Here is a 26502-nt window from a genome sequence, read left to right on the forward strand (position 1 = left end):
AAGTTGTGACTCACAAAACCTCATGCATCTGATGAAGAGAGCTGTGATTCTCAAAAGCTTATGCTACAATAAAGTTGGTTATCAGAGTTGCCAACCTCCAGGAGGTGTCTGCAGATCTCCTGGAATTCAAACTGATCTCCAGGCCACAGAGATCAGTTCCCCTGGAGAAAATAGCTGCCTTGGAAGGTGGACTCTATGGCATTATATACCACTGAGGTCCCTCCCCAAACTCTGCCCTCTCCAGGCTCTAACCTCCAAATCTCCAGGAATTTCCCACCCTGGAGCTGGCAACCCTATTGGTTAGTCTTAAAGGCGCTACTGGACTCTTTACTATTTTGCAACTACAGGCTAACACGGCTAACTCCTCTGGATCAATACGTGATAATAAGTGTCTTAATAAACACACTTGTCTTCTGTACAATCCATGCCCTTGACTGTTCTAAAGACTAGAGGAGGGAAAGATGCCTGGGCCAAGTATAAAAACAAGGCCCCGAAGTCTGCGCGGCTTGGTTGTCATAGCAACCCGCAAGCGCCTCTTTCCCCCTGTTTCCCTCACAGAGGCTGCAAACCACCGACGCGGGACCGAAGCCTAGAGCGCCCCCTGCCTCCAAAGGGGGGGGGTCCGTTCTAGGGCCGATTTTTTCTGTGGTCTTCGTCCTCCTCTCCTGGCTTTCAGTCCTCCTCGGTCTCGGCTGAGGCGGCCGCGGCGATTCTCGGGTTGGGGGAGCGGGACTATCCGGAGCCATCCGCCAAAATGGTGAGTGATTCCTCGGGGGGGAAGGCTCGGGAGCCCGAGGGGGGACCCCCGGCGGTCAGCCCCGGGCCCTATTTCGTGGCGCAGACGCCCTTCGGTGACGCGCGACCCTTCCTTTCCTAACCTCCCCCCCCCACCATTTTCAGGGCAGTCGCTCCCTGGGCGGGTGGGGGAGGGGAGGCCCCTCCGCCGCCATTTTCCTCCTCCCAGGCCCCCTACGGAGTCCTTTGGCACCTGTCATTTGGGGTCCCAGGCGGCTGCCCTGTGCTGTGGGGAGACTGTGGGAGGGGGCGAGAGAATCGCCTCTCCATATACAGGCTTATGTCGCATGAACAGGGGGGAAGTGGAAAGGGACGTGGCCCCCTTCCCAATGTCCTCCCCATAACCTAGTTATGTTTGGTCCCTATTTTTTTTTAAAATTTATATATAAAATATGAGACATGGCTTTTGTGTTGGGAAGGGGATTTCCCCCCCTTTTGAGCTAGATGCCTGCATAATGGTGGCTTGACAGCCTTAGGCATGTTTCTCCGAGAAATGACGAGTGTGGCTCCACAGTGAAATGCTACTGAGAGCCATAATAATAATGAGGAGGATGATGAGGATGATGATGAAAAATCCCTCCTTAATGGAGAATTCTCCAAAGTGGTGCTGCTTGTGTTGTGTGAACGCCACTGTGGATTTATAGGAAACAGGTAGGAAGGTGTGTATATTCATCTGCAGTTAAATTGCTTTGCTGCATCTTGTAGAGCTCATGCTCTGGGAAGCAGGCGGGTGGGAGAAAAGAAGTGAATTTATTCTCCATTGGGAAATCCTTCGTCTTAGCACGAAATAAGACTAACAAAATTTGCGGTAGGGTATGAGCTGCGATTCACTAAAGCTCCTTACTCTACCATAAATTTTGTTGTCTTATAGGTGCTGCTCTTTTCTACTGCTATGGACAGACTAGCACGGCTCCTCGTTTTGATTTAGCGCACAGTGTCCTTTCAAATATAGAGGTTTCTTTCCTCTGTTGTGCGGTTAGCAAATAACTGTGTGGCTTGTGTTTATATCCTGTGTGGATATACATGAATTCAGAGGTGCCTAATTATTGCAGTGTTCTTGTCTGATCCAGTGCCAGGAAATCCAGCTAGGATTCTGTGTGGGATAGTTACAAGAATGGCAGGATTAAAAATAGCGAAAGGGAAGGGTGTGATTTTTAAAAATGGCACACCTAAATTTCTGTTAATATTGCACCCTGTCCTGCCGGGATCGGCTATGTTTACCAAGTGAGCATCCATTTACTGCATGTCTCTGCTTGAATATGTGTGATAAATACGTTTCATATGGGGGTGGGTGGGGAGGTTTGACTACCAACCCAGCTTTACATAGCAGCAGACTGGAGCATGTTCAAAGAAGCACAGCCGCAATTCTTCTGTCTATATCCAAGGAGGAGATGAGTCAGTGACGTTTGGCAAAGTATTAATAATAATGCTTTGCAGGAATGTAAAATGCATTTCAGGTATTGAATGTACATGTGTATTATTTTTGTTGTTCCTTATAACAGCCCTGTAAGGGTATTCACTATTACGGCACCTGTAGTGCTTAATGGGGTGGCCCATAGCGATCACGGCTGTGGTGAGATTGAACCAGGGAATTGCTGGCCTGTGTTCACAACACCCTGATTCCAATTACGTTTACCCTGAAGTATATCCCTCAGAATTTAATGTACTTTGCTACTAATTAGGCACGTGTAGGATTGGCGCCTCTTACCGGGACAGTTTGCCTGGAAAGGAATGAAAGCTCTTCCTTGGTCGTTCATTTAGGGTTACATTATAAAGTGTCAGAATGGTTTAGTACACTAGCAATCAGTAGGCTTGCCAACTTCCAGGTAGGGCTAGGAGTTCTCTGTGAATCACAGCTTATCTCCAGTCTACAGAGATCAGTTCCGCTAGTGAAAAGCGTAGCTCTGGAGGGTGGACTCTATGGAATCACGTCCTTGCTGCACTCCAAACGTTCCCCAAACTCCACTCTCTCAAGGCTCCACCCACAAGAAATTTCCCAACCTGGAGTTGGCAACCCTAGCAATCAAGGGAGGGAGGAGGGAGACTGGTGATCGCTGCAGTGAGTTCTGGTAATCCGGAGCACAGGCCATGGGCAAGCAAGATCGGTATGAATGAAGCAGAGCAAAATGTTCTGTAGCTCGAAGCTCCCTGACACCTTCTGCTTCTGCTTTATAGGCCCGAATCATCTGTGGGCACTTGGGTATCGGCTTATCTTACACTTTTTAAGGCATACAGGATCCCAGGAGAACAATATGTATAGTATCTTGTGTTTTTGTCCGCTGGTGTTGTGGTAGGCATATTTCTCTGTATAGGACTCATCAGGGCTCAGGTATTTTCCAGAAGCACAAAAAATACCGTGTTTTGTGTGTCTTCTCTATTCTAGCAGTGGTGTGGTGTTAGCATGCCGCTTTGTAATTCTGTTGTTCAGGATAGGGTTGACTTAAAATAATTACAGAACAGTAGTAGCAAAAATGATGACTTTTGTGTACTGCTTCCAGGATTCAAAGCGCTTCACTTACATCACAATGATTGTATGAAGTAGGCCAGAAATTACCAACCAGACTCTTTACAGCCAGGACTGGAAAAATGCTTTGGATGTCTGTGAGAGTTCCTGGTTTTGCTGAAGTTAGTCCCCCTTGCACTCCAGTGATAGGACTTAAGGCGTTTGTGATTATCTAGTCCCATTGATTTCAAGGAACAAACGTGACTAACTTTAATTAGAGCGGGGGCCAAATCATTTCTATTTCTAGGCAGCAACATCGACATGTTACACAACACAACATACTGAAGCTTCTGCTGTTGTGTTTATTAAAAAAAAAGGAGTTTGCAAATATGCACAAGTAAATAACCTTTAGGGAAATCTGATTATTACCAAAAGTGTTAACTGGCCCAGCCTATTTCTGGGCACTGATAACAGCCGCACCAGTACTCAGGCAGGTGAGGCATACTTCTGTTTGTTTTGTGAGAGTGGAAGCTTTACCTTTCCCAAAGGCTTTGGCTTCTGAATCTCAGGGTTCATACTAGGGTGTACCCATGTCCAAGTCATCAATTCTAGGCTCAGCTTAAATAAAATTATACTTTATTAGTTTAAGGAGTGTTTGGAAAAGCATAAAGCACTCTTACACAGGCAACAGATGTAAAACAAAAAAACCTTTACTGTTGCTATCTAAAACTCTGCCTGTCTAAAACTTAAGAGCTTGCTACTTTAAGCATCTCTGGTTAGCATCCATTTGCTGTTCATCTTACCCATCTAGTAGTGTGTGCGCTGTCTCCACAACGAGATGATCTGGCACGGGGACATGCCAGTGAAGGGTTTGGGGAGGGGGACTGAGAAGCCGTCTTTTCTAGAACTCAGTACATCACCTGGCACTCAGGAGCCAATCAGGGCCAAGCTGTTAAATAGCATTACAGCTGTGAGGACACCCAGGGAGGAGAGAGAGAGAAACTCTCTGAGACAGCCTTCCAAGTTGAATCACAGGGGAACTCAGGAACTGCTTGCAGGTGTTGTCAGTCAGCTTAGGTAGGTTAGGCTGGAGCCTGCAATGACTCACAGCACTCACTGAACCAAATTTCAGCCATTTTTCCTCAGATCCTTGTTTTAACTGGCTCCTTCCATACATGTTGTTCTGTGGTTCACCCTAGAAGCGGGGCTGTAATCGGATGCCATCATGATCATTGCATAAAATTGTCAAAGTGGGAGAGTGCAGACTGAAGGATCATCAAGGCAAGGGTAGTTGACTGACAGCATCAGGCCTCTGATAGCGGTCCGGTGGTACCCGGCTCATTCCTGGAAATGTTCTTGGCGCCTTCCTAGTATAGAGGGGAGTGACACGAGGACAGAGATGACTTGGCTGTCTCTTCTGCTCTAGCGTTTTCCTCCCCTGAACTTGGAGCTCTTGCATGTGCTCAGAGCAGAGGGCTGTGAGAAAGCTAAGGCACTTTTGCCCTTTTGTCTTTTCTTTGACTGCACTATGAATGGGGCAGAGTAGCCGGTAAATATTATGGTGAAGCGATGCAAATGTAGCAATAATGTCAGGGTAAGGCCAAGGTCAGGGGTGAATTCAGTGGCCCGCCCCCATCCTGCCCTGCCCTGGATAGCCCAGGTGAGCCTGATCTCATCAGATCTCAGAAGCTAAGTAAGGTCAGCCTTGGATGGGAGACCTCCAACGAAGACCAAGGTTGCAGAGGCAGGCAATGGCAAACTACCTTGGTTAATCTCTTGCCCTGAAACCCCCAGCAGGGCTCGCCGTAGGTCAGCTATGACTTGAGGACACTTTCCACCACCATCCTAGTACGTCTGTCTCTTAAAAATAGTCACACAGTCCTGTTTGTAATGGAAAGGCTGAAGACAGGTGAGGTAAACCAGGCCACAGGAGTTTTTCTTTAGGTTCCAGACTTACTTTTCATCCTTCAGCGTTTCATCTTCTAATGACCACAACATGATTGCTACTAAAACCTAATCCAACCTCTCTTCAGTTTCTTGTAATGCTGTTAATGCCATGATAAAAGTATTGTAGTATATAAATATAGGGGTAACTGTGGTTTTCATCACCATCACAAAAAAGTAACCTCTAACCCAAATATAAAACATCAATTTTTGAAGAACCACTGAACTATATATTAAAAAAATATTTCCCCTGTTCTATAGTTTAGATGCAGAAGGCATGATATATCATATTAATGAATAAAATCACAGCAATCAAACAGATGTGGGATGGAAAAACAGTGCTCAAGAGATGTATTGTCGAAGGCTTTCACGGCCGGAGAACGATGGTTGTTGGGGGTTTTCCGGGCTGTATTGCCGTGGTCTTGGCATTGTAGTTCCTGACGTTTCGCCAGCAGCTGTGGCTGGCATCTTCAAAGGTGTAGCACCAAAAGACAGACTCTGCTTTTGGTGCTACACCTCTGAAGATGCCAGCCACAGCTGCTGGCGAAACGTCAGGAACTACAATGCCAAGACCACGGCAATACAGCCCGGAAAACCCACAACAACCATAGTGCTCAAGAGAGCTTTATTAAAATATGGCACCTAAATAGTTTCAGACTGGAACACAGTTAAACCAGAAGAAAATGTAAAAGAGGAAATATTAAAATACATACGATTTTATTGTCTAGAGGGGGGTAAATAATACAGCAAGAGGTTTTGTTACAGCCCATAAATTTGCATAATGTAGTTTTAGCTGTTTTTTCTTTATAATATAAATGGAGTGGTTTGCTGTAGTTTGCTGTAATTTATCATTTTGTTGCTCTTTTTTCTTCTGGAAACTCTATTAATATGAATGACAAAACATATTTAATAATAGTGAAAACATCAGGGGTTGACTTACAGATATGCCCAAGGTGCTGTTCAGATCTCAGAGAATGCCTTCTGAAGGTATATTCTCTTTAGTGCTCCAGATTCTGTCATTTGAGGTACGTTAATGTTGTATGAACATTATATTATTTATTTTCATAGTAAGAATATTCACCCTGCCCAACAGTTGAGATGGAGAGGAACTTTCCCAAACTAGCCATGTCCCTCTGTGATTACAGCTGAGGAGGATAAAAGGGGAGTGAACAAGAACTGTTGGGAGCAGTGGTAGCCAAGCTGAGAGACAATTGGAAGGGGAAAATGTGTACGTCAAAAATACTAGGCACTAGGATGGAATTAATGGGTGCCATGGTGACCTGGCACCCGGGTTTTGCCAAGCCCTGATGTAAATGTATTTACACTTAAGAAATCTGTCTGGTGGTATAGGGCTCTCAGTGTCTCCATGGGAGTACAAATACATCTAGGCCTAAAAAGTAGGTTGCAGGTCTTTAACCTGCAGATATCGGCATCCTGCAGAAGTAGAAGGATTCTAGTTGTTGTCTGGTTGGGGAATGCCACCTTGAATGCTCCAACCATATTAAAAGCATGCCTGCAAACAGAAACTATACTGGGAAGTAAACTTTCAGCTCATCCCTCTATCTGCTGTGCTGGTTTGCAGGTAGTTTTTTTTTTAACATGTAGGAAGGGGCTCAAAAACTGATCTCCGTTTAAAAAACCCCTTATGTAGAAGGGTTATATATTTCTTTCAAACTTGTTATGTTCCATCCGAAACACTGGTGCTTTTGACAGTAGCTCTGAGTTAAAACTTGCCCTCTTAATCTTAATCAGAGGTTCACACATTGTGGCTTGCCTAGGTAATAAGCCAGCACTGATGCTTACCAGTAACCAAAAGGAGAAAATTGGTTCTTATCTGAGTTCACACTGAGCCTCAGAAGTGCTTGGAGCATATCTAAAGCAAACAGTAGCTGCAGGGATAATATGAAATTAGTGTCTAAAGTGTCCCCCAAAGTTTGAAACTATGGAAGAAAATCAGACATTCTGAGAAGAATTGGAACACGTGGAATACTTACTTTCCTATCAAATCTAAGCTTAGTTTGCTGCCTCAGCAACACAAAATGCATCATTTATCATTTAGTTAGCATATAAAATTATACTCTTTGCAGATTTAAACGTTTTCTGCAAGCTAAACTGCAATTATATCCACTACTTGAGAGTAAGCTGCACACCACTGCACTTTATGCTACCTTAGCACAGATATATTTAACTTTGCCATTTAGAAGGTAGGAAGAAATAAAAATTGAAACAGGAAAACAAAATTTGTAATAAAGCACATTATTTTGAAAGAAAGCCTTATACAGTTGCAGTAGCGCTACTAGCATATCTGGGTGTCAAGTTAAACTCTGTAACATTGAAAACCCTGAATCCTATTTTATTTACACATCATGGTATATATTGTTACCAGAAGCATTCATATTGCAACAGTGACCGTAGTCTTGAAAATTATGTTGTATATGTCTGCAGTTTGTTTCTCAAAAATGGTTAATGCTGTAAATACTACATTAAAAATCTCAAGCTACGTTTCGAGTGAGTACAAGCTTGCCTTGAAAAGCGTTTCACTCATTCCTAAAGAGAGTATTTGATAGAAGTTTTATTCAGTATTCTCCAAAATGTCCTGATTTTTTCCCCGTACTGTAAAAAGTAAAGTCCTTGACCTTTTCTGGGTTTTTTTCCTGGGTCTTTGAGAGCTGCTGTGTAGCATAGTAGTTAAGTGGTTGGGCACTCTGCTGGTTTGAATCCCGATACTTCCATACACTGAGCAGGTGGCCTTGGGGAAGCCACTCAGCCCCAGTTGTATTGTGAGGAAAGTAATAACCAGGGCTCATTTCGTAGAAAAAGAGCTGGAGGAACTCATTAGCATAACTCATTAGCATATGCCATGCCTCTTGCTATCACTGGAATTGTGTCATTAGTATAACTGATTTGCATGTGCCATACACCCATGACGTCACCTATTCTGGCTGTTTTGGACCCAATCTTGGCCATTCAGGGCCAAAATTGGGCCCAAAATGGCAAAAGGGGCTGAAAATGGCTGAAAAGGGGCACAAAATGTGCAGGATTGGGCCGCTGCTGAGTGGGAGAGTGATCCACCACTTGTCAGAGGCCCGATCCAGGCCGTTTCGGCCCCAGTCCAGGCCGAAAGGGGCCCCAAATGCCCAAGAGTCAGGTGGGTGGGGCCACCTGACATGTGACCTCTTTGGGGAACTGCTGGAACTGCGTTCCTGTGTGTTCCCCCTCGAAATGAGTCCTGGTAATAACACTGAATTATATGTGCAGCTGTTGTTGTTATCATTATTATAATCTCTAGATGAAACCCCTGCTTGGCTTCGAAATGGGAAGGGAGGTCTCCACGACGCCCACTTTGAAAGCGCGTAGCCCAGTGTGACTTGCATGTATGAGTCCCTGCAGGGTGCTGGGGTGGGACGGAGGGAACACCTGTCTATCATCCTTCATGTCCTACTTGGAACTTGCTTAAAGCTGAAACTTCATACTGATAGTTACTGATATTGGCAAATAACATGAAGATAAAGGTGTTCACTTTGGAGATACAAGTGAGTGGGTCTGGGGGGAATCAAAGCCTGTTGTTCATTTTAGCATCTCACCTTAATTCTACGAAAAAGCTACAGCCTCAGTCTGTCATGTTAAAAAAGCCCTTGGCAGAAATGTATTTCATCTGTGTGTCTAAATGAAGAAAACTCTGCCTTTGTTTGTTTTCTTTCCTATTTCTCCTCAGGTGAACTTTACAGTAGACCAGATCCGAGCGATCATGGACAAAAAGTCCAACATCAGGAACATGTCTGTGATTGCTCATGTTGACCACGGGAAGTCGACTCTTACAGACTCGTTGGTGTGTAAAGCGGGTATCATAGCTTCAGCCAGAGCAGGCGAAACGCGATTTACTGACACGCGGAAAGATGAGCAGGAGCGATGCATCACCATCAAGTCTACGTGAGTATCGTTTAATAGAGCGCGTTGAACCTTGTAGGCTGCACACCAGCCATCTAGTTAGAGGTGGAGTGTTTTAAATTGATGGGCCTTCACAGGATCGATGCCATACGCTCTGGCTTAATTGGTGTACAGCAACCCAGAATTATCAAGTGGCTTGTCTGGAGCAGCAGACCCTGTGTTTGTGAGGACGCTGCAAGGGCCGGAGCTGCTGATGGGCGGTTATGCTGCACGATAGGGGTGGCACCAGATGATCTTTCAAGTTCAACAACAACGAAGCTCCCAATCTCAAACCGGATTGCAAGCAAGGCTGCAGTTGCAGCCACACTTGCTTGGGATTAAGTTCCATTATTTCAGTTGGATTAATTGTGCCTGGTTTTATCCGGCATTCTGTATATCTTTATTGGTTCTTATGTTTCAGTCCTGCATGCTCAATGAGTGGCTTTCATAATGATACAAAGACAGGGAAAAACAAGTTTTCATACATTTATTTCTTAAAATATTGATATCCCATCTTTTACTTGTGGTTCAAAGTTGCTTAAAATTCCAAGATTAAAAACATACACTTTACAGTAAAACCCCATTAACCGCCCCCCCCCCCCAACAAGCCAAAACTCTCACAAATAACATGGTCTCACAGTGCCTTCTGTGGTGATGGAGAGTGCCGTCATGTCATAGCTGACTTATGGCAACCCCTAGTGGAGTTTTCATGGCAAGAGACTAACAGGTGGTTTGCCATTGCCTGCCTCTGCAACTCTGGTCTTCGCTGGAGGTCTCGCATCCAATTACTAACCAAGGCCAACCCTGAGATCTGACGAGATCGGGCTTACTTGCGCTATTCAGGTCAGGTCACAGTGCCTTTTACCGGTTTCTAAAGAAACCTCTGCCTCCCCACTCCGACCTCAGGGAGCCTCTTCCACAAGCAAGAAGGCGCTGTAAAGTATGTACGGGCTATAGTCAGTGATATGGGGTAGAACATTTTCCAGCATTTTTGTTGACACTATATTTTTCCACGGAAAATTTCCCACCCCACATATGTCAGTCATATTCTGTTCCTCTAGTTGTCAGGGCTGTTGTGCTGCGTATTAGTCACGTTAGATGGGCTAAACGTGGGAGGCAACGCTTGGACATACCCCAGGCCTGTACATGGTACATTGCTTACACTGTTTAAATTTTGCCAACATTATTCATTAAATTTTTCTGGAAAAAATTCCAGAAAATTTTTGGTTTCCATTTTTCCTGGAAAACCACATCACTGGCTCTAGTGGCTTCCAGGTGGGCCCACCGTAAGTGGGGAAGCGGTTAGAAGCTGGCAGCCAGGGGGCTGCATTTGGCTTTTAGGGACATGTGGAGAGAGGGTCCTTCACTCACAACCCTGAAAGGCAAAGAAATCAAGATTAAACCAAAAATCTGTCGGCTGGTGGAGCAGTCTGGAAGCAAAAGGAAAACCATGGCTGCCTTTGGAAACTCACAAGGTGCCAAGTGTGCTTTTCTCGAGAAGGAATTCCAAATGGGGAGCCTGAAAATCCTCTCCTACTGCCTGCACTTCAGCCCTTAGGGTCCTGTTCAGCCAATCTTAATTTTTGTGGGATGGGGGAAAACGCTATAGTATTTTAACCTAACTTATAGCCAGTGGTATGGAATGTGCTAGAAGTTTCTGTAAGCTATTTTATTTTGGGAAATGTTCCCTATTCTTATAGGGCCATTTCTCTGTACTACGAGCTCTCAGAAAACGATTTAGCCTTCATCAAGCAATCCAAAGATGGTTCTGGCTTCCTCATTAATTTAATTGACTCCCCGGGGCACGTGGATTTCTCCTCAGAAGTCACAGCGGCGCTTCGTGTCACCGATGGTGCTCTTGTAGTTGTTGACTGTGTTTCAGGTAAGTGTACTCAGAACTGGGTAGCTTTACCTGCATCTGAGCGTTCTTGTTCTAAGGGAGCCAGCCAATAAGTCATAAGAGAGTATTGAGAGGGATTGAGGGTCAGTGTACCAGCCACACGTCTTCCAGGAACTGAAAATGTGTTATTTGTGGTAGACATCACACAAGTTTACAATCAAAAGGAAATTGCTGATCCAGAGTCTTTATTTGTGAGTGTGATGGAGTATTAAGAAGTGTGAGTCAGTGGCTATTGTGTGAAGTATGGCTGTGATAACCCCAGGGTCAAGTCCACCCTCAGTCATGGAGCTCACTTAATGGTCTTGGGCAAGTCACTATATCTGATCTGCATCATGGGTTGTTGTGAGGCCAAATTGCCACTCTGAGGTTTTGGGAAGAGAGACGGCATAGAAAGGTAAATTAATACAGTGTTGGAGGGCGTGCTGACATTCTCATATAACTGGGCCCGTTATCTCAGCTTCTTTAAAATGCAAGTTTCTGGTCCAGATCTTCACAGAAATAACATTTAAAATGTTTTGGCGAAACCTCTGAAACGGCATTTGTGTGTAATGAGTTGGGGCATGGCTGAATTTTCTTGGTCAGAGCTTCAGAATTAAGTTATGCAAAACAAGCACGTGTAAATTATACAAAACATTAGAGGTGGGAATTCAGCAGAGTACAACCAGCTGTCTTATAACTGTGAGACCACATGCACAGACTGATGCTCAGCAGCTCAGAATAGTTATAAAGCTGTTAGGTGGTGAGCCGTTTCTGCCCCCTCTTTCAGTGCCAAAGCTTTTGAGAACATTAATGGACTCAACTTTTCTATGATCAGTCCTGCAAGAGGTTTTCTTTTGAAGCAGCCTGGGAAAAGTTGGCTACCTTCTTTCTTTACTCCTTTTACAGCCCACCGTACTCCTCAACGGGGACCCAAAATGGCTTAAAATATTTACTGCTTCTCCATTTCATTCTCACAACAACTCTGTGAGGTTCATTAGACTGAGGATAGGTGACTGACCCAAGGTCACCCTGCCAGTTTGCATGGCAGAGTGCGGATTCAAACCCGGGTCTTCCAGATCCTAGTCCGACGTTCTAACCAGTACATCACGCTGCCTCTCTTGCTTGCCTAGGGGTTTGCGTACAGACGGAGACCGTCCTTCGCCAGGCAATTGCTGAGCGCATCAAGCCAGTGCTGATGATGAACAAGATGGATCGTGCTCTGCTAGAGTTGCAGCTGGAGCCAGAAGAGCTTTACCAGACCTTCCAGCGCATTGTGGAAAACGTCAACGTTATCATCTCCACTTACGGAGAGGGTGAAACTGGACCCATGGGTAATATTATGGTAAAGAAAACTTACGTCCAGATTGCAGTGGATCTGAATGATTTTCAGAAGGGCAGACGTGCGAGACATCAACCGCCACTTGTCCCAGCCTGTATGGAAGTTGTTGGGGCAGGATTATTGATGCAAACAAAGTCACTCAAGCGGTCTGTTCATCCTGTTCAAAAAGGCAATGGTGATCTCTTCCCTGAACAGTTTTTCCCAGCATTATGTTTCTCTTTGAAACCCTAGCTCAGTGATAGAGCACACGGGTTGTATGCAGAAGGTCCCAGGTTCAATCCTGGGCACTACCATTTCTTTCTGTATTTAAAACATTTATATGCTGCCTTTCCACCCAAATGGGGACACCAGGGCAGTAAACATTAAAATAACGTTTAAATAGTATAAAAATAATCCAATTTAAAAACACACAGACAACACTAAGAACAGGGAGGAGGGTGTATGACAGATTCTGGGGTAAGCCAAACGAAACAAGTCTTCGCTTGTTGATGGAAGGTAACAGTAGAGGGGGACAGACAGATCTCCCTGAAGAGGGAGTTCCAAAGCTTTGGCGTCACAGCTGAGAAAGCCGTTTCTTGGGTTGCCACCCACCTAGCCTCAGGTGATGGGGCCACCTGAAGCGGGATGGCTGACGATGGCTGGAGTGAACGGGTAGCTTCATGTGGGGGAAGGCTTCCCTTGAGGCTGGCCCCAGGCCCCAGCTAAGATGACCTCAAGTAGGAGGGAAGGGAAATGCCTGTGCCTGGGAGAGCTGCTGTCGGTAAGGCTAGACTTGGTGAGGCTTGAGCTAGAGAGATCAGAGACAGCATCATTTGCTAGCAGTGCAGACCATTAAAGCAGGCCAGGACTCTGAAAAACAACATTCGTATTAGCAGATACTTGAGCGGGTGACTTTTGCAGGTAAGCCACATGCAAACTCCTTCCACCGCAGAGCTAACCCTGATCATTCTAAAGCATGGATGGCCAGCCACGGGTCCGTGAAATAACACAAGCAGCAGCAGCTTGTGGTTCTCCCGGGCACAGGTTTGAGGAGGGGGTGGGCATTGACCCGGCTAAGGCCCCTTCCTCATCACCACATGCCTTACGATGCCAGTTCAGAACATTTTTGTTTGGCTTTTGAAAGATACTTGAATTATTGCAGCTGGCATTTTTCATATTGTTGGAGCTCGGATTGGTTTTTCATATACTATTGTCCTTTATAGTTTTAGCATAAGCTGCCTTGAGCCTCAAAAGAGCCTAGAAGTATTTGTGAATAAAGCGAGGTGTGCTCCGGCCTGCCCCGCCAGTGCTGTGTTGTTGCCTGCTCTACAGCCTAGCAGACGGGGGCAAAGTGCCAACACAGCATTTGGGTTTTCTGATTTATTGCAGTGCATGTTAAAGTGGCACGTTCCGTCTTTGTGGCACATTTACCAAAGAGTTTAAAATATACCAAGGGGTATATTGGTACTTTTCTGCCCTCTCTAGAAAAAGAACTTGATGAGGCGGTGGGTTAATTCATTTATGGGCTTCATACTTTTCACTCTCACTTCTGCTTGCTGGCTGGGTAGTAAGTACACTAGCCATTTGTTTCAAGTGGGTAGCCGTGTTGGTCTGCGGTGGAAGAGCAAGATTCAGGTTCAGTAGAACCCAACTCGATTTCCAGGGTAGGAGCTTTCAAAAGTCAGAGCTCTGACTCTCGAAAGCTTATACACTGGAAACCTAGTCGGGTCTTTAAGGTAATACTGGACCCAAACCTTACTAACCATCTGTGAAGCATATTAGCATTCAAAATAGATACAAGCCTTGTAGATATCAGTGGAATGTGCAGCCCTGATTTGTCCCTCCTAATCAATGAATTCTCCTTCCATTTTAGATTGATCCAGTCATCGGTACTGTTGGCTTTGGTTCTGGCCTGCACGGCTGGGCTTTTACTCTGAAGCAATTTGCTGAGATGTACGTGGCCAAATTTTCTGCCAAAGGGGAGAAAACACAGCTCTCATCAGCTGAAAGGGCCAAGAAGGTAGAAGATATGATGAAAAAGCTGTGGGGAGACAAGTGAGTCGTAGCGCATGCATGCATGTGGGTTGCTTTTGACATTTCTCGTCGTTAGTTTCGGGAGTATTTACAGTAGGGTGGCTGAATATTTGCGTGTTTAATGGAGCCAGTGTGGTGTAGATTGTTGACCAGGATTTGGGGGTGCAGTTCAGATCCCCACTCTGCCATGGAAGCTTGCTGGGTAACCTTGGACCAGTCACACACACACTACCTCACAGGGTTGTTGTGACGATAAATTGGAGGAGAGGAGCGTTATGTAAGCCACCTTGGACACGCGCACCCAAGTTGGGAAGGACAGTGGGGTTATAAATGAAGTAAATAAAAGAAATAAATTTTACGGTAAGAAACGTGTTAGTTGCTGAAAGAGCTGGAAGAAATTTTGTCTGTGGTAACTACACAACCTACGGATTAAGTTTCCTTCTGGATCTGCAAGTGAATAAACGTGAGGCAGCAGAAGGCGAGGGAGGGCGCCTGGCTTTCTTCCACAAACAAATCAACGAGGTTCAAAGAAATTTTGAGAGTGCGCTTCTTTCCCAGTTCCTTAAAACTGATGTGTAAAATACTTCCTATTTTTATTTAGGTATTTTGACCCAGCAGCTGGAAAATTCAGCAAGTCAGCAACGAGTCCCGATGGAAAGAAGCTGCCGCGGACGTTCTGCCAACTGATTCTGGACCCCATTTTTAAGGTGAAACTATCCTTAGCAGAAACACTCATTAATTTTCTCCTCTGGCAATTAGAACTCACCAGATTTCTTCTTCCAAGATTTAGCGGGTTTCTTCTCAAGGCTACTGCCATTTTTTAAAATGGTAACGCCTGAGGAACCCAACCGCTCAACAGAAGGGCTACATTAGTGGATATTCTGAAGTAAATATTTGAAAGCTATCAGCTATGCAGTCAGATTGCCAAACTAGTCAAGCCATGATACTTGGATTTAAGATGATTTGCATCCCAATCCTGGTTGTATAAGTTAAATTATGGTGATTACTACTCTTGAAAAATGTTGGTCCAGGGCCCAACATAGGGTTACCAGGTCCCCTCAGCCTCCCGGTGGGAGGTTGGAGGCCTGGCACTTACCATGTCCGATCCTCTTTGCGCACGCATGCATGTGCTCCCAGCCTGCACGATGACGTCACTTCAGGGAAGTGACATCAATGTGCAGGCCACATGCCACCCTGGGAGCACTACCACGCTCCGCAGGGGGCCAAATCGGGAGCGTGTCCAGGAGCACGCCCTGAGATGTGCGTTCCACCCAGCAGGCCAGGTAAGCGGGGAGACTGGCAACCCTATTCCAACATCGTAAACCTTGTGTGGTGTACAAAATATAAAGAAGGCGCGAGTATAATTTCAGATAGATACTTCTGATAAAATTCTCTCAATAGAGAGCCAGTGATGTGCAATGGTTAGAGCGCTAGACTAAGATCTAGGAGAGCCAGTTTTGAATCTCTGCTCTGCCATGGAAGCTTGCTGGACAGCCTAGAGCCAGTCACATGCTTTCAGCCTAACCTTCCTGAAAGGGTTGTTGTGAGGATAAATTGGAGGAGAGGAGAACTTAGCAAGCCACTTTGGGTGCCCATTGGGGAGAAAGGCAGGGTATAAATGAAGTAAATAAATGCAAGATATGTTTGGCTGCTATTCTGCAGAGGTTCATTAGAAACTCTCTTCAGAGCTGTCTTAAGGAAGTGTGTTTACTAGAACCAACACAGTAAAGTCTGGCTCCCAAAGGACACCATGAGGAAATTCCCCCCAGTTTGGCTTTAAGCTCTCAGTTGTGAGCGGCTGCAGGCTGATGATAACGTCCAGGTATCTGGTGGCAAATAAAAGCTGCTGCTGCTGCTTTCAGTAACCTACTTTCACTGTGCAGGTGTTTGATGCCATTATGAACTTTAAGAAGGACGAGGCATCCAAGCTGATAGAGAAACTGGACATCAAGCTGGATGCCGAAGATCGAGAAAAAGAGGGGAAGCCGCTTCTTAAGGTACTTCGGAATACTTCCCTGTCTTCCCTCCCACCCTTACGTTTTATCTCAACGGTCTTTCCCTCCTTGTCGGGACATTTTCTTTGCTTGCAGAGGGTTCCTGACCTTCCCTTCCCTCGTATAGCCGGGGTGGGAAAGACATCTGCTTCTTATGTTGAGGTGACGAGGGTGGGCTTTGGAACACGCTTTGTGTCTTCCATCCATTCGGAGTCATTGAAGCAAGAAACCAAACGATTTCTCAGTAGCTCACGCAGGGTCTCTGCACTTCCCAGGCTGTCATGCGTCGCTGGTTACCCGCTGGAGAGGCCTTACTTCAGATGATCACCATCCACCTGCCTTCCCCGGTTACAGCACAAAAATACCGCTGCGAACTCTTGTACGAGGGGCCTCCTGATGACGAAGCCGCGATGGGTAAGATGAGAAAAACCAAGCACTTCCTGGTGAAAACACAATCCCTTGGGGAATCCCCTCGACCTCTGCCTCACACATTTTAGGTCTTGCTAGACTTTTTCCTTAGGCGTGTTGAATTTGTCTTCATTTAGCACATGCTGGCTGCTTCTTTGCCGAAGACATAAAATTAACACTTTTTAATCCTGCCGTTCCTCCAAGGAGCTCAGAGTAGCATCGATTGTTCTCCCCACCTTCGTTTTACTGTAACAATCAGCCTGGGGGGTGGGTTAGGCTGAGAGAGAGTAAGTAGCCCAGGGTCACCCAGTTTGCTTCACGGCAGAAGGGGGATTTGAACCCTGGTCTCTCAGATTGTAATAGGAAACTGTTAACAACTGCAACCAACTGGCTCTCCTTTAAATATTAAATAAGCACAGAATCCCAATAGTGAGCAGGCCGCACAGCGTTGTGAAAGGTCCTCTGTTCGGATCGGTGTAAGCAGATGCCCCTGAAACACGCTTTTCTATTTTGTTGTCTCAGTTAGCCACATCTGACTTTTGTCCTGACAGTCTCCTTTCCTTTTCCTGATGGGGGACCTTCATCCCATGTGATGTTTCAGGAGGAAGAAACCAGAATGCAGTAATGACAGCTAGGCTTCAAAAAAACATCTGCGCCTTCATCTTTTTTTTCCACTGCAGGCGTTAAGAACTGTGATCCAAAGGGCCCGCTGATGATGTACATCTCCAAAATGGTCCCCACATCTGACAAAGGTCGTTTCTACGCTTTCGGGCGAGTCTTCTCCGGCATCGTCTCCACAGGCCAGAAAGTGCGCATAATGGGTCCAAATTACACCCCAGGAAAGAAGGAAGATCTCTACTTAAAGCCCATTCAAAGGTAATTGGGGTATGATTTTGCTTCTTTTGAAGATGAGTGCATGCAAATGATTTGGAATCATTTTGTTTTACTGGGGGGGTGGAACCTGAGAGGAGGACATGTCGTTCTCTTTTTTCAATGAGATTTTTTCCCCCTGCCATTTTTTGGGGGTGGCAGAGCCATCAGAAAATTAGTAACTGAAAGGTATGGGAGATAACTAAGAACATCTTTTATGTAGAAAGATTAATTTTAAAAAACTTCCAATGATTAAACAAAACAGATGTTCAAGGATTGTTACCCATCCTCTGTCTTTGTAGAACCATTTTGATGATGGGTCGTTATGTTGAGCCCATTGAGGATGTTCCTTGTGGCAACATTGTTGGTCTAGTTGGTGTTGACCAGTTTTTGGTGAAGACGGGCACCATTACCACCTTTGAACACGCCCACAACATGAGAGTGATGAAATTTAGTGTTAGCCCAGTGGTGCGTGTGGCAGTGGAAGCAAAAAACCCCGCCGACCTACCAAAGCTAGTGGAAGGTCTAAAGCGTCTCGCCAAGTCTGACCCTATGGTCCAGGTGAGTGTTAGTCGTACCTTTGTGACTTGGAGTGATTGATTTGCAGTGGCATTGCTCTGCGGGAGAGAACGCACCGTGGTCCTTTCCCTAATAACGCCGGCCGGCATGCCGTTTACTTGAAGTCAGTAGAAGTTTCTTCAGAATTTGGTCAGAGATCTAAATTCCCTTGAAATCTTTAGTGAGTTTTTATTAATTATTTAGTCCAGCAGCACCTTTAAGACTAACCAACTTTATTGTAACATGAGCTTTCGAGTACCACAGCTCTGTCAGATGCAAGAGAACCATAGTTCTCTTGCATCTGACGAAGAGAGCTGTGGTTCTCGAAAGCTTATGCTTCAGTCAAGTTGGTTAGTCTTAAAGGTGCTGCTGGACTCTTTACTATTTTGCAACTACAGACTAACACGGCTAACTCCTCTGGATCGATTAATTCCTTAGTGCTTCTTTGTGTAAGGGGGGTGGGGGTGGGGGTGGGGTTTAAGGCTTGGATGCCATGGAAGAGTTCTACTGATGGAAATCATTTTTGGCAGCAGAGTGAGCTTTTCCTGCCTCCTGCTGCAGTCCAAAATGCCCCCGGAAATGCTGCCCCTGGGGTACAGGGGACCCATCCCCCCAGCACAGCACAGCTTGCTGGGGGAATTTGTGGGTTTACAGAAATCCTCTGTGGGATCCACCCTCAAGATCTAGCACATCCACAGACACTGAGCATTTTGCAAGAGCAAATCTGTCACCCTTGTGCAATGACTGAAAAAAAAGGATCACGAGGAGCAGATGTGTTGCAGAGAGCTTACGGGTGCGCTATACGGAGTACAACTGCCCTCAGAAGGCCACCCTGTACAACAGAACTGTGCAAAAAGTGAAGCCTTGTGGGTGCAGGAACATTTATTGTCAAATAGATCTCCAAATCATCGAATTTCTGGCTCTCTGCAGAGTACATAAATTTATTCCACATTTAATGCAGGCGTAGAAGAACAGTGTAGGATTCACATTTGCGGACTATACAGATTCTCCTCTCCTGAACAGGAGTGAAACTTATTCAAAGTACTGTTTTTAGATTTTAATAGTTGAGTGGTTTTCCCCTGAGGGAGACTAGTTTGGAACATTTGAAAATCTTGGTGAAAATACCTTTCCTGCACTTTGGTTTCTTTATCTTGCTTGTCCACGGGGCATTGGGATAGAATGATAAAATCTGCTGTTTCCTGGAAGAATATGAACAGGAAAGGCAATGAAAGTAGGCAGGAGAAGGGTTTCGGAGAGTCTGGTTCCGGAGGGAAGTCTGCATTTTAGAGGGCACTGATGGGTTGTGCCCTCTGTGCTGGAGAGGGCACAGGGGCATCATGTAGCTTTCCTCCTGATCTTGCATATGATTGGCACCCAAACCACTTCTGCGTGATCCCTGAGCTCTGTTGAAATACAGAGAATCCTGGCACAGGTTGAGTGTTTAAAGTTTTTGAGGAAAAAGATTGTTTCTGGAGAAAATCCTTCAGAGGGAAGAAAATTAAAATCCTGTATTTGTTAATCTAATGTTTTTTTCCTGAGGCCTCAGTTTTAGGCTGAGCTGTTTACTCTGCATGTTGCTTTGGTGCTTTCAGCACCAGGAAGTCTATCTTGCTTTACTTCGATTTCGCGGTGGTCGTCCTCCTAGTCTAGTTCATTCATTAATACTGAGTGTTAGAGCAGCAGTTTCACCTGGCAGTGCTCTGTCTTTCAAAGGCAGGTGTATTACTAGGGGAAAGCATGTGAAAATGCCATCTGACATGGCATTTAATCTCCCCATGAAAGCTTCTACGCAGCAGTTCTAGAAGCACTTATACAGAGATGCTTTCAGTATAAGTACATGATTGGATCGCTGCAGTATTTTCATTCTGTCAGCCTGTAGAAATTGATCCCGGAACAGCTTCGTTAACCGTTTTCTCCTGTTCTCTAGTGCATCATTGAGGAATCTGGGGAGCACATCATTGCCGGGGCTGGTGAGCTGCATCTAGAAATTTGTCTCAAAGATTTGGAAGAGGACCATGCCTGTATCCCCATCAAGGTGCGGAAACAAAATTCTTGGGTGGGCAGACATGGTAGAACACCAGATATCATGATAACAATGAACCTAAAATGAGAATTGAATGTCTGTATCTATTTCTGTGCAAAATTAATGAATAGTTAAAGGGATAAATTATGAAAAATTGAGTGTCTATATAAGAAGGAAGTCTGCTTGGATTAAGTAAAATTTAGTGGGTTGGGGGATCGGCTGGATCAGACCAGAAGTACCTCTAGTCCATCATCCTGCTTCGCACAGTGGCCAGCAACAGGGCCCGAGGCCTTCCTCTGATGTTGCCTCCTAGCAGTGGCATTCAGAGGTTGACTTCTCTGACCACAGAGGTTCCATTCAGTTGCCATGGCTAGTAATCACTGAAGGACCCGTCCTCCATGAAGCTAACCCCCTCCACTCCATCAACTGGCAGTAAATGCCACAATTTAATTACTCCTTGAGTGAAGCAGTGTCTCCTTTCGTCTGTCCTGAACCTGTTGCCATAAACATCATTGAGTGTCACCAAGTTATAGTGGCAGAGAATTAATGTAACAATCAACAACTATAGTGTGTTGCTGCTGCTAGCAAGTCAAATCTTAATAATATGGTGGGTTTAGTATTTTTGTAGCCTTTTTTTAAAAAGTTGCGTGTAAAATATAAATCAGACTCCACGGAACCTGCTAATGGGGGTCAAATGCCTAATGGCTCAGTTGTAACTACTGTGTCATTCCGATTCGTTTCAGTAAGGCCTCTGCAAAATAACTTGCTGGTGGCTTGTGCCCCCTCTCCTAACTGGATAGTCTCCGTGAACGTCACTTGCTCATATAGCTCAAGCTTGGAAGACCACGCTCACCAAACAACACTCCAAGAAAGAAGTCTTTAACTTGGTTGAAGCAAACTTTTGACTTCTTGTGCCTTATTACTCACAGAAGTAACTTAGCAGAAGGCTGATCTCACATGTGCTTACATGGCAGGTTAAACCTTGCAGTAAAATTTGCAGTGCACAGAATGTCCCTCATGGGAAGACTCTATGTCTATGGGGCATCCTATGCGCCAGCAGTCCCAAGTCAGGGGCCTGCTTTGGGTAGAGGGGTGTGTCTGCATATAGGAAGAAGACTGGATCCTCATTGGGACTCTTTCACTCGTATCCTTCCATATTCCTCTATGAATTGGGCGGAAAATGTAGGTTGTCAAACTTGGGACCAGAGGTTGATCTGACTAGAGAGCAAACTCACCAGTAGGACTGTATTTACCTGATAGATAATTTGCCATGTTGCAGAAATCAGACCCAGTGGTATCTTACCGAGAGACTGTGTGTGAAGAGTCAGCTCAGATGTGCTTGTCCAAATCTCCCAACAAACATAACCGGCTCTACATGAAAGCCCGCCCGTTCCCTGATGGGTTGGCAGAAGATATTGACAAAGGAGATGTCAGCTCCCGCCAAGAGCTGAAGCAGCGCGCTCGGTACTTGGCAGAAAAGTATGAATGGGATGTGTCTGAAGCCCGGAAGATCTGGTGCTTTGGCCCTGATGGGACTGGCCCCAATATTTTGGTTGACATCACTAAGGGTGTCCAATACCTCAATGAAATCAAAGATAGCGTGGTGGCTGGATTTCAGTGGGCAACCAAAGAGGTAAGTCTGACAGAGTTTTGTAAATATTATCTGTATCTTCATATTATCCAGGAACATTACATCCCTCCTTACCTTTTCTCAAAGGTACTTTGAACCCCAAGGTTAAGATCGGGGTTAGGCCATAGTGTATGGTTGGTAGGCTCCAAGATCAGTTCCAGGCATGTTAGATAGCAGAACAAGGTTTGATGGACCCACTGCAGTACGGCAGCTTCATGTGTTCTTTGGATTTGCCATTTTTCCACTTGGCATAATCAACCGGCCTTCCTAACTTAAGATACAAACTGCTGTGAACATTACCATTCAATTTCTACATTTGTAGTCCTCACTTTGGTTAGTTTGAATACTTGTCCTGATACCGTAATACAGTGAGGTTTTTCCAGTAACTTGAAGATCTCAATAATAAGAAGCTGTCAAGTTGCATCCAACGCATGGCAACCCCAGCTACAGAGCATCCCAGGCGAGAGACAAGCAGAGGCGGTTTGTCATTGCCTTCCTCTGTATAACAACTTCAGTCTTCCTTAGTGGTCTCCCATCCAAGCACTGACTGTGGCCAATTCTGACAAGCTTAGGCTAAGCTGGGCTATTTGGGCTGCCTCGTTCAATAAACTGCTAAAGCAGAGTACAAAAACATGAATGTTTCAGCTGAAGTACCGACTGAGTCAATCGTATGGTGTTGGTTATCCTGAGCCATCTTTTATTTGCAGGGTGTCCTATGTGAGGAAAACATGCGGGGGGTTCGTTTTGACATTCACGATGTCACTCTCCACGCTGATGCCATCCATCGCGGTGGGGGCCAAATCATCCCCACAGCAAGGAGGGTCTTGTATGCCTCTGCCCTGACCGCCCAGCCCCGACTAATGGAACCCATCTATCTTGTAGAGATTCAGGTATGTAACTGGGGGTTTGTCTCAATGGCTGATGGAAGAAGGCAGCTGACTATCTTTCTGGGATTTAGGGGCAGGCATGATCAAAGATCTGCTTTTTTCCATCTTCAACAGACCAGGCAGCTTGCCCCTTATCTTTCTGCCCATGACTTAACGACAGTGATCCAGGCAACGGTCACCTCTAGGCTAGACTACTGTAATGCGCTCTACGCGGGGCTTCCCTTGAGTCTGATCCGACGGTTGCAGCTGGTTCAAAATGCAGCAGCGCATGTCATCACCGGGGTGCCTAGTAGTGCACATATAATACCAGTATTGCACCAGCTGCATTGGCTGCCAGTGGAGTACCGAATCAGATTCAAGATTTTGGTACTTACCTATAAAGCCCGATGCGGACAGGGACCAGCGTATCTGTGGGACCGCCTCTCCCTATATGTGCCCTAGAGGACGCTTCAATCAGGTGACAAACAGCTGCTAGTGGTCCCTGGCCCCTCAACCAGGGCCAGGGCCTTTTCAGTCCTGGCTCCAACCTGGTGGAATGCTCTGTCCAATGTGACCAGGGCCTGGCGGGATTTGTTATCTTTCCGCTGGGCCTGTAAGACAGAGCTGTTCCGCCAGGCGTATGGTGGAGGCTGAGCTGGGCCCCTACCGGCCAAATAGAGGTGAACGCCCTCCCTGCTAGTGGCATCTACCACCGACCTTTCTTTTAACCAACTACATAAGGAATTTTAATATGGCGGATTCGGTGGCAGACTGAAATTGATAAACTGATTACTCCCACACTGACTTCTTTATACTTTTAAATACTTCTATAGTACTGTTTTTATATTGTTTTAATTTAAATTTTTAAAATTATATTATTGTTATTGTGCTGTTTTATAGAATGTAATCCGCCCTGAGCCTGCTAGTTTGGGGAGGGCGGAATAGAAATTGAAGGTAAATAAATAAAAAGATGCTTATTTCTCTCAAGCCTGGCATTGATCATCAGTCAGGTCCACTGTAGTTTGAGTGGCAGAGGAGCAGAAGCTGCTGGGAATTTCCTTTCCCGCCTTAGGACAGGTTGAGCTGACGGGAGGAGGATCACTGGTTTTCTCACAGTGTTGGGAATCTTGAGAGTAGGAGCCTGTTCTTCAAACCACTCCAGGCCTTTAGCTGGCTTGTGGAAGGGGAGGGTGGCAGCTCCAGCAGTCCTACCTGATACCAGAGCGTGGGATCATCGTTCCTCGTTCCGTGGATCTTTATTTGTCTTCTGTTCCAGAAAAGGTCAGGAAATCAGGGTTCACGTACCATTTCATGCACTGCAGAGCTAACGTAAATTTCTTTCCATCTGTAGCTCACTTCCCAGGTTTGAAAATGGAGAAAATATTGTTTACAGGGCACAAACATACATTCTAAAATGCTTTGTTAAGTAATCAAAAAATAATTCTTAACCATTGTCCTTCTGGGGAGTCAGCAGATTTTTTGTTCTGCTAAAAATTCTGATTTTAACCACTATGTTTTATATTAACATGTTTAGCATTGGCCTTTAAGAAATTCTTATGAGATGTAAACCATTACGTACATTTCCTGCTTTTGCATTTTGAAAATGCAAAAAACAAACCTGCTTGTAGACAATACTGAGCAATAATTGAAAAAGAAAAAACTCTCGAACCGCAAAAAGGAATGGGCCCAAAGAAATTAGTAAGAGGCCAAGACTGGAAAGCATCGTGAGAAATATGAGCTGGCCTGCTTACCGCATCTGAAGAAGTTCCTTTGACAGCTGTGTAGATTCTTCAGAAAACGCTTTGTGTTAAATTGCTAGGTCCTAAGGGGGGTTACCTTACTTAGATTTTTTTCACGTTTTTGCCCTCAAAAGGAAGGGAAAGGAGAACAAGGTAAAGCCTCTTTAGGTTTCCAGTAGGGTATAAAAGAGCAACCTTGGACCATTTCCACTCGCTCAGCCTAACCTACTTCAAAGGTGGTTGCAAGGATAAAGTGGAAACGTTGTAAGCTGCTTTGGGTGACCAGTCCCCATTGGCAAGATAGGTGAGGTATAAAGAAAATAAATAAACGTTGAAAAATTGTGAAGAAATCTGTATTCTTATTGCTAACTTGTGAAACCTATTATTTGCTTAACATCACCCTGGAATTTTGCAGCACAAAATTCCGGTCCAGTTTCACAAAATGAAGTGTTGAGTTTAGCTGGTGAGTGGAGTCAAGTGATATATACTCAAATATCTGCTCTGGCTTGAGCAAGTCAGTCTGCCTTATATAATGTAGCTAAAAAGCATGTTTGGCAGATACCCTGCCCCCAGGGCTTTTTTTCTGGGAAAAGAGGTGGTGGAACTCAGGGCCGCACTTTGGGTCAGCTGGAACAAGGGGGGGCGGGTTAAAGTTTAAATTGCCCTCAGCAAAAATGGTCACATGGCTGGTGGCCCCACCCCGATCTCCAGACAGAGGGCAATCTAAACTCCCCTCTGTCTGGAGATCAGGGGGCAGGGCCACCGGCCATGTGACCATTTTCAAGAGGTTCCGGAACTCCATTCCACCGCGTTCCAGCTGAAAAACAGCCCTGCCTGCCCCTGAACCAACAGGAACAATCTCAACTGTTGGCTTTTCTTTCTAGTGCCCAGAGCAAGTGGTCGGAGGCATCTACGGAGTACTGAACCGGAAACGTGGCCATGTTTTTGAAGAGTCCCAAGTCGCTGGGACCCCAATGTTTGTGGTCAAGGCATTTCTGCCTGTCAATGAATCGTTTGGTAAGAGACCTCTTGGCCAAAGCCATCTTGCTGCTGCATGAGCCATGAAATACAAACGCAGGTTTCTGTTCTTTTGTTCCAGCAAAAGCTGCCCGCCCCCGCCCAAAAATGTTTCCTTATCTGATTTATCGGGGCATACACTTTATGGACTCGCTCGCATCAGATTTAGTACATTGACAAACGCATACAGTGTGGTTGGGGGAGGCTGTAAAGTGTAGGGCCAAAGGGAATTTCATTTATTTATTTAATCTATTTATATCCTGCCTTTCCGTTCCAAAGAACACTCAAGGTGGCTAACAAATACGAAATCCTATAAAAATACATCAAAAATTCAGTGGCAAAGTCTCCCCAGACGTAAGGCAGCATGTTGCATCTCCCTCCTTTTTAATGGCGGCAGCAGCAGTCGTGGAGTGGCGCTGGGGAGGTGGAAAAGCCCAGCCCGGGTGGGAAAGTTCCCTCAGGCAAAATGCAGCCCTTTTTAAAAAATGGAAGATGGTCTTAACAGCTGGGAGCAACACACAGTTAGCTATAGAAATAGTGACTGTTCCAGCAACAGTAATAGGTGGTAACACCGTCTTCCTTTACCAGTCAGCTAGTTTAACATCTCTTGCATGATAAATAGCGGACCCGATTTGAGATAATGCAGGGCTCAACTAATTCTGGTTGCCATGGTATCTAGTACTTTCTGTTCGGTGGTCTGTTACATTTATAATCATGCTACTGTGCTAACTACTAACCCTTTTACTGGTGAGGGACCAGTTCTTTCACAGAGAGCCAAGCTACAAGTGACGCCTGACACAGGTTGGACACTTATCAGCTTCCCTCAAGTTTTGATGGGAAATGTAGGCGTCCTGGTTTTACAGCTTGGCTCTCCATTACAGCTGCAAGACCAGGACGCCTACATTTCCCATCAAAACTTGAGGGAAGCTGACAAGTGACCAATCTGTGTCAGGTGTCACTTGTAGCTTGACAGTTGAAAGTAGTGTTTATCCTAGGTATGAACATAGGATCTGTTCTCAATGCTACCCTTTCAGGAAAGTAGGTACAGATCTCTTTC

General features: G+C 45.4%; 1 protein-coding gene across 1 annotated transcript in view; it reads left to right on the forward strand.

Annotated features, from left to right (window-relative positions):
* The first annotated feature begins 637 nt into the window (after positions 1-637).
* The window catches only part of LOC129334479 (elongation factor 2-like), a 29890-nt gene continuing 4025 nt past the window's right edge, over positions 638-26502 (forward strand). The window contains exons 1-14 of the mRNA XM_054986614.1: positions 638-757; positions 8898-9112; positions 10810-10991; positions 12119-12330; positions 14180-14361; positions 14942-15047; positions 16224-16337; positions 16610-16748; positions 17423-17618; positions 17915-18173; positions 20098-20205; positions 21473-21826; positions 22531-22713; positions 25313-25445. Of these exons, the coding sequence (XP_054842589.1) occupies positions 755-757; positions 8898-9112; positions 10810-10991; positions 12119-12330; positions 14180-14361; positions 14942-15047; positions 16224-16337; positions 16610-16748; positions 17423-17618; positions 17915-18173; positions 20098-20205; positions 21473-21826; positions 22531-22713; positions 25313-25445 (2386 nt within the window). The 5' untranslated portion in view covers positions 638-754. The remainder of the gene's footprint in view (positions 758-8897; positions 9113-10809; positions 10992-12118; positions 12331-14179; positions 14362-14941; positions 15048-16223; positions 16338-16609; positions 16749-17422; positions 17619-17914; positions 18174-20097; positions 20206-21472; positions 21827-22530; positions 22714-25312; positions 25446-26502) is intronic.

This window comes from Eublepharis macularius, chromosome 8, assembly GCF_028583425.1.
Source record: "Eublepharis macularius isolate TG4126 chromosome 8, MPM_Emac_v1.0, whole genome shotgun sequence".
Classification (NCBI taxonomy): Eukaryota; Metazoa; Chordata; class Lepidosauria; order Squamata; family Eublepharidae; genus Eublepharis; species Eublepharis macularius.